The sequence below is a fragment of the Callorhinchus milii genome, unplaced genomic scaffold, assembly GCF_018977255.1.
Source record: "Callorhinchus milii isolate IMCB2004 unplaced genomic scaffold, IMCB_Cmil_1.0 Scaffold17, whole genome shotgun sequence".
NCBI lineage: Eukaryota > Metazoa > Chordata > Chondrichthyes > Chimaeriformes > Callorhinchidae > Callorhinchus > Callorhinchus milii.
Window position 1 is genome coordinate 5,722,370 of NW_024704758.1, and position 15,306 is coordinate 5,737,675.

Consider the following 15,306-nt stretch of genomic DNA (forward strand, 5'->3'; position numbering starts at 1 on the left):
GTTCCAGGTGATTTGAAGAAGTGTTGAAGCAGCATGTCAATACGATCGGGTAAGAGAGAAGAGTAGGATGAGAGGAGATAGCTCGAGTGGAGGAATGAGCAACAGTATAGGTGTAACAAAAACAGAGAGAGCTGGGAAAACTCAGCAGGTCAGGTAGCATCTATGGAGAAAGGAAAGTGAGTCAACGTTTCGGGTCCATGACTCTTCGTCAGAACGAAACGTTGACTCACTTTCCTTTCTCCATAGATGCTGCCTGACCTGCTGAGTTTTCCCAGCTCTCTCTGTTTCTGTTTCAGTTTCCAGCATCTGCAGTATTTTGTGTTTTGACCAGTATAGGTGTGATGGGGTGAAAGGCCCTCTGTGCTGTAATTATAATGATAATGATAATAATTCTTGCATTTGATGTAACGCCTTATCACATTGTTGAGACGTCTCAAAGCCCTCCACAGAATACACCGTAAAATGTATTGACTATATTTTATGGGCAAAACGCAGCAGCCAATTTCACACAGTAGTCGTGGATTGAGTGACCAAATTAGTTTTATTTTTTGTTGTTGGAAGGGATTATTAACCCTGGATTTCTATGATTCTATATATTCCGAATGTTTGAACACCGACATGTAGGTGTTGCTGGGCGGGGGTGGGGGGATAGAGGTTGCACAATGCAATTCTTACCTTCAACTTCGAATTTACAGATTTTTCGAGAGACGTTTTCAGAGTCTTGTGATGAACTTTTACAGTCATTTGAGCTCCGTCGTCCTCAGATACATCAGGACAGAATCCTATCAGACACTTTACACTGAAGGTCCCATTTTCGAGTTGAACACATCGTGGGGGCTCAGCAGTGAAGGAATTCACCCTCTCACATCCATCTTTTATATCTACGATGGGAACACCTTCTTCAATCTGACATGACACATTTTCATCCTTTGTGAAGTTCCAGACAAATAACTTCAGTTGTTCTTTTCTTTTTCTCGTCAGTAATACCACAATCTCTATCTCTTTTGGTTTGAATCCAGTAACTTCCCAACTCAGATCGGCACGCTGCCCATGTATAAAGCGAGCGGGTTTGTGGATTTCAGTGATCTTGGGAGGAGCTGTGAAACGTACAAAACTTAGAATCAAATATTCTAATTCTCTAAAGATACCGGCGTAATGATCACCACATTTATAACAAGAATTTGCCCTTATATGCCACCTTGCCAACATTGATACTTTCTCAAAGCACTTTACAGGAACTTTACAGTGTCCATCACTGAGCAAAGGGGCAAGAGAAAGCAGGGGAATGGTGACAGTGACCAAAAGCACAATCAAGCAGGTAAGTTTTTAGAAGGGATTTGGGTAAGCATTCCAGAGAGCGGAGGCCTAGACACAGCCTTTCGCTATGTCATTAGCACAATATCTGTTTCAGTTGATCATTGTGTCGGCTGATAGTTCTCTGTTGAGAGAAAATGTGCACAAGAGCATTTAATGTTCAATAATTCACCGCCACATTTGCCATTGTACTTTAGGACTGTGAAGATCCTTACCTTGATTCCATTTCTTCCAAAAGCCAAATGCCGCTACAGCAAGGAGCACAATCACCAGCAGGCCAACGACACCTCCAATAACAGCTCCAGGCCCATTTCCTGCAGGTTCCTGTGGTTTCTTAACTACCACAGTCAGCTCTGCCTCCAGTGTAAAATTATCACTGAATGCTCTGTGCTTCACCACACATCTGTACCGATTACCATCGTCATCCAGGGTTGGTCTGATATTCAACTTGCTGGAAACACTGAATGTTCTGTCACTGTTGTGAGCTACAATTTGTGTGATGATTCCTGTTGTAATCTCCGTCTCCACACCACGCGATACCTTGACCCAGCGGATCCCGTGAGTCTTTGGGTAAAATCTATTAACATCACATGTCAAAGCACCTTCCGAACCATTGTTGATTGTGAAGTGACGTTTAGACAAGGTAACCTTTGGCTTAGCTGTAGAGATCACAAAATTGCCCTCTATTAATATTCTCTTTGAAGCAGCATTTTTATCTTCTACAAACAACATACACACCACTGACAACTCGTATTTACTCCAGCCTCAGCAACAGGAAGCTGGGAATTCCACCTTGTCTTTAGAAATCCCTGAGTGGAATCTGGAGGACAATATCATGGAATAATAATATTATAACAATCCTTGCATTTGATAGAGCACCTCACCATGTTATTGAGATGCCTCATAGAATGTTACAGGCCAGAAACAGGCCAGTCACCCATCAAATCTGCATTGCTGTTTTACTTCCTATCACCATGACCCACCTAATGACACTTTCCAGATCACTCCCTCAATATTCCTCTTTTTCAGTGCTTGGGTTGCTACCTTGTTCAAGGGGCACTATGTAATTGCAAACTGTTGTTGTTTTTCAAGCACCTAATCCCCCTTTAGAAAGAATTTACAAACTCTGCCTCAAGAATGGATAATGGCAGAGAGTTCCACATTACAGCAGCTGTTGGGTAGAGCATTCTTTCTACCCTCCCCTTCAATTCACAATATCGTGGACATTTGCATTACAGAAAGGGGCCATTCATCCCATCGAGCCTCTCTCCAGCTTTCAGTGCAAGTCATTCATTGAATGCCACTGCCCTGTCATTCCCCCGAACCCCTTCAAGCCTCTCATATGATCTTCTGGAAACCCACATTGGACACTGCTTTTCATTCTTTTTATGAGTCTTACCCCCTTACTTGGCAGGCCATTCCACATCCCAACAACTCTGAGCAAACAATGTTTGCCCAAGCTCTCTTATCACTCTTCTTATGACACTTATAACCATACCACATAGTCACTTAACTCCCCGACTCATGGAATAGCTTTGTCCTGTTTAACCTGTCAAACCCTTTCATAATTGTGTACGTCTCTAGCATTCGTCTTGTGATTATCTTAAACCTGTATCCTCTTGTAACTGGCTCACCAACCAGTGGAATTAATAAGTTACTATTTACCCTATCATAACCAGGGCCAATAGAAAATTGCGGAAATATTTGCCCAAAATTGCGGGGAAATTTTGCAAGGCTGCGGTGGGGGGGGGGGTTGATTGGTGCTATTGAGGTACATTTTACAGGCAACCTACATTTTTTCACTTCATTGATGAAAACTAAACATGAAGAAATAACACATATTAAACTGTTGCAAAAAAAATTATTGCTTTGTTTAACAAACTTGGGTTTGTTCCTGCTTCTCCTGAGAACCTCCTGCTTCTCAAGGCCTGTCACCACACAGACACACACTCACAGGGAGACACACAGAGAGGAGAGAGAGACACAGACACATACTCAGACAAACAGAGGAGAGAGACACACACAAACAATCACAACAGCAGTGCCTCGGAGACAGCAAAGTCCATTTCCCCATTCAGGCCTACACTGGTGTTACCCCCCACCCACCCACCCCAAGTGGACTACCCAGTTTTTGTTAAAGAAAGCATAGTTTTTTTNGCAACAGTCTAATATGTGTAGCATCCTCGAAGCACTCCGGGATGCTACCCAGTGTGAAGGGCGCCATTTAAATGCAAGTTGTTTTTGTTGTTATTGCTTCATATTTATTTTTTATCAATAAAGTCTTGAGAGATGTCTTAGAGGGAAAATATAGAAAACATTTCAAAATGCGATTGAAAAAATAAAGCCAGAACTACTTTATGATGTATCAAGATGGCAGAATAAGAGGATATAGATTTAACAACAACAATTTGCCTTTTTGTATAATATAGCGCCCTTCACGCAGGCTAGCGACCCCGAGCACTTCAAGGTGCTTGAGTCCGACAACGAGTTGCAAAAGGTAATTTCAGGACAGACGTCAGAAAGTATTTCTTTATCTAACGGCTGATTAATGACTGGAACAGGTTGCAAGGAAAGGTGTTTGAGGCCAGGACACTAGAATAGCTTGATGAATTGATGGAAGGATGGGTCTTCTGGAATGGATACGCTCAGATGGCCTGAAGAGCTACCTTCATCTGAACCAATCCTGTAAATACAGTATTACAAGCCGCACAATAACACACACACCCGGCGAGATGCTTCACTGTACTTACCTAACACTCTCACAGACGAACTCTTTTCTGCTTTTGATGGGGTCACATAAACAATACACTTGTACTCTCCTTCTTCTTCAATCTGCACTTTTGGGAGATGTAGCGAGGCATCGCCTCTCTTCAAGTTTTCTATTGTTACTGTTGCTCCGGGTCTGAGTGCATCAATAAACCCTCCATTAAATGAATAGACCAGTTGTTGAGTAGAGACAAATCTCCACTCAACAGCAACGAAACTAAGGTTGAGAACTGCCGGAGTGTAGCCGGTTACCTTACAATCAAGGACAACATCTTGACCCTGAAAGACCTCCAGCTGGTCTTTAAATATTGTCATCTCCAATGCATCTGTGTAAAAACAGGAGGCATTCCAAAACATTAATGACAGTTAAGCATTTTAAATGCCAGAATACCAGGTCTGAGTATCTGAGATTAGAAGCAGGTTAAAAGCCATGGGTTTGGGATTAGCTGCTGCTTCAAGAACAATGGAGAAAGGGAATCTCGTCCTCCTCATGGGTTTGGTGACAATACCAATCAGGACAATGTTAAACAACATGCTGGTGTGCACGTGCAGATAACGGCCACTTGGGCAGAGCACTGGAGCACAGCCAGTGCCTATGGAATTATACCCTGCAGGTTATCCAGAGAATGAGGGATTGGGGCTTGTGTCAAAACTCTGCCGCCCGTGTCCTCACCCGTTTGAGACTCCGCAACCCCCATTTCCCCAGTTCTTGCATGACTCCACTGGCTGCCTGTTGCAGAACGGATCCATTTCAAGATCCTCGCGTTCACTTTCGAATCCTTTCCGACTCTGACCCCCCCCCTCCCTACCTCTGCGATCCGCTTACACCCCACTCCATACCCACCGCCTGAGCTCAGCTGCAAGGTCTCGTCCCCTCAACTAAACCCGTGACGGCCGTGCTTTCAGCCATTACACTCCGAGCCTCCGGAATTCGCTACTTCAATCCCTTTGCTTTGCCTCATCTTTGCCCGTCTTCAAATCGCACCCGAAGACTTTCCTCATCGACCGTGCTTTCGGTCGCCTCCCCTCCCTCTCCGGGTTGCCGTGAAACCACGCCGCTGTTTAAGTGCTCCAAGACACGACCGCCCCCTCCCCCCCACCCTCCCCGTGAAGAGCGCAATAAAAATGTAAGTTGCTGCGAGTGCGGAGAAACTCGTAATAAGCCATTTTCCCAATTTTCTTGGCTGCGCATCTGACTTCGCTCACTGTGTACAAGTTGACACGACTTCTCCTGGAGACACACTCCCAATTGGGCACTGGGCGGCAGTTGGGGAAGTGAGACCCCTTCTCTCAGACACAGTGGCGCTTCACAAGATTGGGCTCAGATAACTGAGGCTCTCGGATGTTCCCAATGTTACTGCTCCAGTTACTGCACTGGACCTTAATATGACACATCACACACCAGGCAATCCGCACGGGCTGCGGAGAGTCGCGGGTCACTGAGTTAAAGACCCCACCGCCAGCACTCAGCCGGACATTGCTTCACATATAAAGTGCTGCAGAAACCCGCACCGCTCCCGACAGCGCCGCTCAGGAGCGCAACGGGGAATCGATCTCTCGCTCAGCGGCGGATCAGCGTCACTGACGTTTGCGCCTTTTCTGTACCTGATCCCGCAATGGAAACCCAGAGGATCAGGAGGAGGGTCGTCCCCTCGGAAGCTCCACCGGGTGCGGACATCGTGGAGGGGTTTGTGACCCCCAACGCGGTCTCTCTCCTCCTTCCAACGGCAGCGACTGAGCCGCACTTTCATTTTCGTTCTGTCTCGTGATTTCTCGGAAATGGGTTATGTTCTCAGCGCTGCGATTGCACTCCAACAGTTTAAAGTTTAAAGCTCAAATGCGCTATTGTCATTTCAAGGAAAAGAGAAGAAAAGTTGGTGGTGTGGGGAGTGGGTAAACCACAGGGAAAAATAGGGTCCGAAAGCACTTTGCAGGTCAACTTTCTTAATGCTATGATTGTGAGAACAATCGCTGCCTTTGAGACAGCGCCTTATCCCGTCTTTGAGACGTCTCAAAGCGCTTCAAAGGATACACTGTGGAATGAGTTGACTGTATATTTTGTGGGCGAAACGCGGCGGCTAATTGCGCACGGCAGCTTCCCACGAACAGTCGTGCATCGAGCGACCAAATTATTTTTCTTGGAAGGCATTATTACCCCCGGAAAAGTGATCCCCCGATCGACTAACAACCGGGTTCCTACACACTGGAAGCTCAACAGAGCCACGTTGAGTAAGCACGGTCAGTAAGTTGAGATTCACGACCACGAGGTGAATGATCAATTAACCTGGAGGATTGAAACATAGAAGAGGGTTGTGGTGGACACCGGCTTTTGCCCCGACACTGTCCTGAGGGACCACAACAACAAAATATCATAGTGCCTTTCAAGTCAGGAGGACATCCCAAGGTGCTGGACAGTCAGGGATCTGCACCCGAGCTGGTGGCTGCGATCAGGAGGGGTGAAAGGCAGGGAGGGTAGGCGTGGCCGATGACATGGTCAAAGAGGAGGGTCTTGAAAGAGGCAAGAGAGGGGGTGAGGTAGAGGGACCGTGGGATGGAGTTTCAGAGGGTGGGGGCAGTGAGGCTGATGGCCTTCATGTCATTGGTGTGGTGGACAAGGTGGGGGACGTGAAGCAGGCTGGAGCCCACTGAGCGGCGTGAACGGATAGGTTTAGAGAGGGTTAGGAGGTCACAGAGATAGGGAGGACCGTCCTGAGCGAAGGGCACTCTGGTTGTTCTCATCTCTCTTGAACATCCAATGCATGTCAAACTTTTAGCGTGTAGGACATGTGTCCAAAACATTTCCCCTTTATGGTTCTGTACCTCTGGGGATTAGTGTGGAGAGGCTTCCTCTGGCCCATTTGCAAAATCAGGATCAAGGAATGAGATGGATTTGTGATAAACAGAGGCTGTCAGTAAGGAAGGTTCCAGCCTACGCTTACCTGTCACTGGGCACAGTGGAGCCAGAGTGATCTTCGCAGCACGCCAATTTTACGCTTCCTCACATGAGGACCTGCAATAAACAGTTGATGCTGAGTAAGACAGGTGACAGGAGTTGGATAGCATTGGACTTGGCTGATACATCACATGCTGTTCTGTGAAGCGCTCTGAGACGCTACAATCTGTGGAGGAAGCTATGAAAGTGCAAGTTGTTGTAAAGGTCTTCGCCCTGAACTGAAGACAGATATCCATCAGATAGATGATGAGAAAACTCTCAGCTTAGGGTGACAACTGCTGGAAGGCATTACCAGGAATTTGAGTTTGTGAACAAACGTTCATATATATCCAGGGCTTGAAATCCACCATGATTGGTACGTAGAGAGGTAAGCTGCTGCTGCTCAAGCTCTGACCTCCAAACTGGCGGAACCATTACTCGATGTGTGTCTGTGCTGTGGACAGGAAGATGGTGGCAATGCTCTTGATGCATTTCATGCTGAGCTGTGCTGCTCCCTCAGAGCAAAGAGTTCCTGCTCCCTGCCATCCACCTTGCGAGGGCTCAAACTCATGCTTGTCAGTTAGTGACTGTCCTCCTGAAAGTGGCTCCAAGGTGACTTGTTGGCAACAGAATGTCGGAATTCAGTCAACCCTCTGCGGTGGTCTGAGTCGTGCAGATCCTGAGCCAGGTGGGTCTGCAGTATTCCGTGGAACTGCTGTTGAAAGCCCAGACAGCCTGCTTTATAAGTAAGACTTTGAGGGGCAGACCAGATAGTGGGGAAGGGATTCTTCCCACTCAACTGCTTTTAACCCTGCAAGCCAAAGCCTTCATGGGTACGATGGTCCAAGTTGGACAAGCAGTGGGAAGCACGCCAGACGGCATTTCCAATGGCAAGCTTCCCACTGCTTGTCCACCTTCAGCTGGTTATTTAGCTGGTTAAGCTTCAGCAGTAAACCAACGCATGTCACAGTCCAAGGTCTCCAAGGCTTGGCTCTTGCAACCGTGTACCTAACACATCCGGAGTTTGGTAAGCATCACTCACTGAGGTCAGAAGATCTCAGCCTGGAATCAGCACCATTCTCCACAGCGATAGGGCTTGTGCTCAGTGTTGACAAGAAGCCACATTCACAAAGCCAGATCCATACATAACATGGCAGCACCTCCATGGACACCATGGTACCCCATTTCCAGCACCTTGGCACGTCCTCCTGACGTGAAAGGCACTATACAAATGTAATTTGTTGTTGTTGTTCACAGGTCACAGTCTGTGCATTTAATGACAGTAATGGGTATCATGGTTTGGGATTCTTTCTACTAACTGACTCGGAGCAGGAATCTGGGAAACATTCAGCTGAAGCACCTCAGTGAAAAACAAAACTAGTGTGCGAGCATTTAATAACAGACTGTAGCAAAGCACTTACACATTAACTCAGCTCTCAGCAAACATTAAAGCAAATTTCATGTCAAACAAATCGCCTTCAGGAAATTAACAAAATTCACAGTAATTCTCCATAATTCTGCAAAACCGATATATTTCTTCGCTCTTCAGCAACTGACAAAGTTGATGAATATTCATATTCATTGTGGGTTGTCAGGAGGATGTTTACAGAATCAATAGCCATGACGATGACCGTAGCTCTTGTGAACACTCAGTGGATGTGTCAGGTGCGTAACAAGGGGGAGACTGGCAATCGCACTATCCTCACAAACCATCCGTCTGGCGACTGGAAGACTGAAAGTTAATTCCCACCGTCTAAACCAAAGGAAATTTCAATATGTTAATCACCCAAACAACACATTGTAATCCACAAACAGATCTCTAACAACTTCTGTTTCACATTATGAGAGAAACGCTTCTTTTATCAACAAATCTACTGAGCAAGAGATGTGTGTGAGTATGTGTGTTGTGTCTCTGTGTGTGTATGTGTGATTATGTGTGTGTGGATGTGAAAAATTAAGCAAGTGGGTGAAAATATGTGAGTTTGATAGATTGAATAAGTGGGTGACAGAGAGGGAGAGTGATTGGCATTGTGTGTGAGTATGTGAGCGAGGGAATGTGTATGAGCGATAGAGTTGACGGCTGAGAAACAGATCATGAGTGAGTGACAAAGATAATGAGTGACAAATGGAGTGAGTGAGCAAGCGAACGACAGAGATCGTGAGTAAGTAAGGTCGATTTATGAGTGTGTTTCCACATAGTAAGAATTGTGGAAGACAGAAAAATGCAGAAATTATAAGCTATCTCTGACATTGTGCCTGCAATGTCAATGAATAAAGCACAACTTCACACACAGCATATCCATTGGAGAGTTTTCTCATTGATTTGCAGGATTGTATAAACCCTTAATCTTGTCAGAATCATTAGCTGAACACTGTGGAGCGATGCGTGAGAGATGGCAAGGACATCGCTCAGAGGCAGAACTTACCTGTAACTTGTAATGTTACAGACTCAATAAGAGGCTCTTTGAGGGCCTCATGGACAACCTGAACCATTAATTCAGCTCCGTCATCCTTAGATAGGTCAGCACACATCCAAACACTGCAGTTTACACTGAACATCCCATTATTCTTCCGCACATAGTGGGGCATCACAGCAGTGAAGGAGCCATCTTCCTCACAGCCCTCTGTGACATTTTCGAGGGGAACACTGGCCGTCTTAGCTTCCTGTGGTTCCTCGTCTTTCTTTGGGATCCGCCAATGAAAGACTTTCTTTTTCTCCTGCTCCCCTTTCCTCTTCACGTAGGTAACAATGGAGATGGCCCGTGGGCTGAAGCCAACAACTGCCCAGCTCAGGCTGGCCAGCTCCCCGGGCGTGATCTCAGAGGGTTTCTTGATTTCAGTGATTGTGGGAGGAACTAGAAAACAATAATGTGTGTTAAATGGACGCTGTAGTGTAATTCTATAACATGCCTCAGTTTGACAAACTCTCATTCAAAATTATATCCAAAGCGACAACCCATAAATAATCACTCAATAACTGCAGAGGACACCAGACAAGTGCTGGAGAATGGGGATAAGCTGCATTTTTATATATCATCAAAAACCACAACCTTAGGCATACCTGTACTTCGTTATATCAGCATTTGCATGTATTCATCGTACAACTACGCACTTCGGAACACATGTCAACACACATACATGAATGCAGCTCTTACCTCCTGTAACATGTAATGTCATAGTTGTAGTGAGAGGAATCTTAAGAGCCTTGTGATTCACTTCGACAATTAGCTCAGCTCCATCATCCCTGCACATATCAGCAGTCATCCAAATGCTGCAGTTTACACTGAATGTCCCATTGTTCTTCCTCACACAGTGGGGTGTCACAGAAGTGATGGCGTCATCTTCTTCACAGCGATCCCTCACGTCTGTGAGAGCAGTGCTCCCCATCTTTGCTTCGTCATCTATTCCTCCCTTCTCTGGGATACGCCAGTGAAACAGCCTCTTCTCTTTCAGCTCCCCTTTCCTCTTCAGCAAGAAAACAATGGAAATGGGCTTTGGAGTGAACCCGGTGACTGACCAACTCAGACTGGCCACTTCACTATGTTTAATCTCGGGACGCAAGTCAATTTCAGTCACCGTAGGAGCAACTATAAAACAGACATAAACGGGTAAGGCTGATATTAATGAACACTCGAAACATGCTATAGAATTCCTAGAGACTTCAGCCAAATGGGACCCCACAATGTGCATTGGGATAACTGCTGGCAAATGGTCTTCTCAGATAATACTGGTTGTGAATCCAGGAGTTATCCCAATGCACACTTCTCTCTGGACAACCACTGCCTGACACTCTACAGTGAGTTAAGCAAGGTGCATCCCTCCAGGGAGAGAGTGCATATTCTATTCCAGACACAGGGAAATTTCCATCTCTTGGTGGCATACATAAGTGGAACTCTCACTTATGTCTGGATTCTCTTAGGCGTACTTGTCAGACACTCAGCTGACCAAATAAACCGATTGTATTGGGCTAACGTGAACCAGCCTGGCTGTAACAAATACAGTGTTTGAGTGCCAGTTCAGGTTGAGCTAAACCCTATTCATCCACCGTTTCGTCTACCCCCATCCCATACCACACAATCACCCAGTAAGACTTTGGTCTCTGGATGTGGGTGCTTATTGTCAGAAGTTAAAAGTCTGAAATATTCCAAAATAATGTTTAGTGTGTGTGTGGTGTGGGCAGTGGGGGAGGACTCCAATATTGGCTCGTCGGGCTGGATAGCCTTCTGTGCTGTAATTTCTATGATTCTATGTTGCAATATGCTGGGATTGTTGGGTGGGAGAAGGGTGTAGAACCCAATCCTTACCTCCATCAACGACTAACGTCACGGATGAAGTGAACGGCTTCCTATGGGTCTTGTGGTTAACCTCCAGTGTGACTTCAGCACCATCATCCTCTGATGCATCAGGACAGACTGTTATCATGCACTTCACACTGAAGCTCCCGTCATCCAGTTGAACGCACATTGAGATTGCAGCAGTAATGGAGTCTTCTTTCTTATTCCCGTCCAGTACACATGACGAGTTGGAGAGAAGAGCTTCCTCGTCATTTTCTAGTGGGTCTTCATCATTTTTCAAATTCCACTCAAATAATTTCTGTGGTTCCTTTCCTTTTCTCCTCACGAATAAAGCAATGGTTATCATCCGGGGGGTGAACCCAGAAACTTCCCAGTTCATATGAGACGCCACACCATGTGCGAAGTGGTCGGGTTTGCTCAATTCACTGATCCGAGGAGGAACTAAAAGGGAATTCAAACAAAATGGAATAAGACATTTCAAGTTTCTCCCATGCAATATTGGGTTCTAATTTGCAGTATTCACAGTAGTAAGACACCATTTGGTTATTGGAAGGAGTTCATATTCACTCAGTTTCCTTCTTAAGGAACCCTGTTGGAAATCAACTTATGTTCGGCCTCCATATGCCTTTATGTGGGAGTCCGGTTGTTTGTAGCAACAGATATTACACAACCGTTTCAATGTCAAATAACTGACTCTTACCTCCTTCTTTCTCGGTCCCTTCAGTTTGCTTCCTACAGCAACAGAAAAGTGCCAAATTAAGCAACACAATCAACGATATGACACTGATGCCTCCAACAATTTGTGGTAGTACAGTAGGTTCCTCCACAGTCAGCTTTGCCTCCAGTGCAATATTATCATTGAGTGTTCTGTGTGTCACGACACAGCTGTACTTATTACCATCATCATCCAGGTTTGGTTTGATCCTCAACTGGCTGGAAACTCTGAATGTTCCATCCCTGTTGGCAACTGTATACTCCGTGCTGAAATCTGATGAAATAATGTCGTTCTCACTGCCTCGCGATACCTTGACCCAGCTGATCTGGTGATCATGAGGATAAAATCCAGTTGCTTCACATCGCAGAAAGCCCACTGAGCCATTGGTGATGAGGATTTTCTGTGGAGACAAGCTGACCTTTGGCTGAGCTGTAGGGATTATAAAGGTTTTCTTGTAACTACATAAATCAGGCCATACATTTAAATCATAAGAGAGGTTTGGATGAAGAAGAACCTTTTGTTCATCCCTACAATAAAAACATCCTCCTACCCTCCAAGCACTTAATTTCTTAAATGGGTTGAGCTTCCTTGCCTTAACCATCTGCTGGGTAACCCAATTCAATTGTTAATGTGTGTAAAAAAAATCCTAGTGTCTGACCTCAAATTGCCCATTGCAACCCTGAAATTGTGCCCCTTTTTGCTTCTTCTTGTTGTTGTATCCCTGAACCTGTTGCCTTGTTCTCTATGAAAGCATTGCTCTCAATCCAATATAAAGTTGTATATATCTGAACAAAGTATTCCTGAAATGGGACCAGAACAAATATTGGGTTCTGTCATGTGTTTACAGAATAGCATTCCTCATTCTCACTGTTCGTTTTTTTCCCCAATCTTCTGCAACCCTAATACCCTGATTATTCCCACCGCTCTACCAATTCCAGCCCGCTTCATCCTCCTCCCTCTCACCTGCTCCGACCCACCATCAGCAGGCAATCCTTCAGATACCTTGCCCCTTCCTTCTGGAACTCTCTCCCGAAATTCCTCCGCCTCTCTCAAGTCCCGCCTGAATACCTACCTTTGTGACTGAGCTTTCAGCCATCTTGCCTCTCTCTGCTCCCCCTCCCGCCAAAACCTCACCCCACAGCTCAGGCTCCTGCTCAGTCTTTGTAAGGTTTCCTAACGTGAAAGTTTCTACATCAGTGTAAATTATTGTGCGTCTCAACAGGTGGTCGATCCAGACTCTCAGATGCTTCACAAGCACAATTCAATGTAATGCACATCTCAACAAAACAGCTATTAGGGACAAGATGCATTTAAAAAAAAGTTACCTGACACTTGTAACAATGAGGTCTTTTCAGTTCTTTTGGATGTGCAAAATACGGTGCAGGTGTATTCTCCCTCCTCATCAAATTGCACGTTTGAAAGGAACAGCGCAGCGTTGCCAGTTCGCAGCTCGTGGACCCACGGTCTTGCTCCAGGTCGGCACGAGTGATTTGTCCTTCCATCAGAACTGCACACTAGCCTCATGTCGGTTCCATTCCTAAAGGACCACGTGACATTAACACCAGCATCGCAGCCGGACACCAAACAGGTCAGGAGCACATCTTCATTTGCCGAGGCTTCCAGCAGGCTTTCAAATATGGCAAGATCCAAGGAACCTTGGTACAAAGAACAATTAAGTTTGTTAGGATCTCCTTCAGTTTCCCCCTTTGGCAACTTCAACCCCATCCGTAGAGTATTTGTGTTTGCTGTTCTCGTATCCTATATATACTACCTCACATTCAGCAGGATTCAGTTTCAAAGACTTGATAAGGTGCTGTGTTCAAGGCGAGAACTATCAGAAATGTCCCTAAATCGCTTCCCGGGGGTAATAATCCCTTTCTTAAAAAATAATGCGGTCACACAATCAATCCACGACAGTTTGTGGGACAATGCTGTGCGCCATCGGCTTTCCGTGTTTCACCCCCAAAATCCACTTTACAATGTTTTCCGTGAAGCGCTTTGAGGCGTCTCAAAAGACGTGAGAGGGCGCGATATCAAATGCAAGATTGTTGGCACATTTTGTAGGACCTCCACAGCAATCACCTCCCGGAGCTCAGGAGATGGCAGTACCGCACTTACAAACAGTGCAACAAGCTTTTAGGGTGAGAACCAATGGTGACAAGAAGCCCAATGTAACACTACTATTAACATTAATATTATTAATATTATTATCATTATTATTATCATTGGAGCATCAGAAAATCCCCTGAAACACAGCCGCCCCCCACCCACGATCACTGCCGGGAGTCTGAGCGTGTGATTTCGCACAATAGCGAAAGGCGGATTTTTTCCCCGAGCTGAGGGTTACGGTGCAGACAGAGGGCGGAGACCACCGACCGCCCTCCGGGGACGCGCTTTGCCGTACCTGCCGGTGAGACCAGACACCCCAGCAACAGGCTCAGGGCTGCGGGCGGCCACAGCACACGCAGCCCCTCCATCCCTCTCGCCTTGTCCGGGCTTCTGCCGACACCACAGATCGCCTCCGTCCCGGAAATCTCTGAGCATTTGCTTTCGCTTTCGCTCAAAGCGAAAGGATCGCTTTCTTTCCGGGTCCCGGGATCGCCGCCCCACAGAGGGGCACAGTCTGGGACGTTGGCTCTCTGGAGAGGTTCCTTGTGCTGATGGATGAATGGGCGCAGGTGGTCCCCATCCAACAAGCGGATGGAGACACCCTGCCCGTCTCCTGCCCGGTTTCGGAGTGGCCGCACTTCCAACAATATGGCTAATGCGCGTCCACTTTGGAGCACCTCAAGCCTTGTCTAACGCTGAGGGTGGTCCGAGCTGGACAAGCAGCGGGAAAGCTTGGCCAGACCGCAATATCGATGGCAAGCTGTGCAGGATTTAGCTGGTTAGACCCCAGCGGTTACCCCCAACGCACACTCTGGGGGCCCCAAGCCTTGGCTCTTGCCAACCTGCGTCTCATACTTCCCGCAATGAGGGACCATGATGCGACCATCCAGGGAGAGAGTGCGTGTGCCATTCCAACAATCCCTCTCTGGGATTTCCACGTGTAGGTGGGAATGCGTGGAAATTTTGGCTTGGTTCGGTTACTCTTAACCATGGTGATGGATTTCCACATGTGTCGGTCAAAATGTCCCAATGAGCTTCACAGGATTTTACCGTAAAGTGTAGTGACTGTGTATTTCCTGCCACAGAATTCTCTGAAACTGGAACTGAAGAACTCTCAGGCACCACCACCACAACAACAACTTGCATTAAAATCGCACCCTTTTCCTGCAGGATAG

General features: G+C 46.3%; 2 protein-coding genes across 2 annotated transcripts; both read right to left on the bottom strand.

Annotated features, from left to right (window-relative positions):
- Positions 1–690: 690 nt before the first annotated feature.
- Positions 691–5,811, bottom strand: LOC103173585 (natural cytotoxicity triggering receptor 3 ligand 1-like; the record flags this gene model as incomplete). The annotated part of the gene is made up of 4 exons (XM_042341572.1): positions 5,686–5,811; positions 4,065–4,406; positions 1,530–1,973; positions 691–1,097 (listed from the first exon to the last, which is right to left on the bottom strand). Coding segments are annotated over exons 1-4 (1,266 nt in total), but the record flags the coding sequence as incomplete, so codon positions are not given.
- A 2,579-nt stretch (positions 5,812–8,390) lies between these two features.
- Positions 8,391–14,551, bottom strand: LOC121850342. The gene is made up of 7 exons (XM_042341593.1): positions 14,427–14,551; positions 13,348–13,677; positions 12,008–12,451; positions 11,317–11,748; positions 10,168–10,599; positions 9,439–9,867; positions 8,391–8,765 (listed from the first exon to the last, which is right to left on the bottom strand). Exons 1-7 carry the CDS (start codon positions 14,497–14,499, stop codon positions 8,752–8,754), a joined length of 2,154 nt encoding a protein of 717 aa, XP_042197527.1. The 5' UTR covers positions 14,500–14,551; the 3' UTR covers positions 8,391–8,751.
- Positions 14,552–15,306: the final 755 nt, after the last annotated feature.

Excerpts from the sequence above, each read along its gene's own strand:
- LOC121850342 (XM_042341593.1), bottom strand. The coding sequence starts at position 14,499 with ATGGAGGGGCTGCGTGTGCTGTGGCCGCCCGCAGCCCTGAGCCTGTTG. Across the intron at positions 13,678-14,426 it reads GTGTCTGGTCTCACCGGCAG|GTTCCTTGGATCTTGCCATA; the intron begins GTACGGCAAAGC and ends CTTTGTACCAAG. Across the intron at positions 10,600-11,316 it reads GACGTTAGTCGTTGATGGAG|TTGCTCCTACGGTGACTGAA; the intron begins GTAAGGATTGGG and ends TCTGTTTTATAG.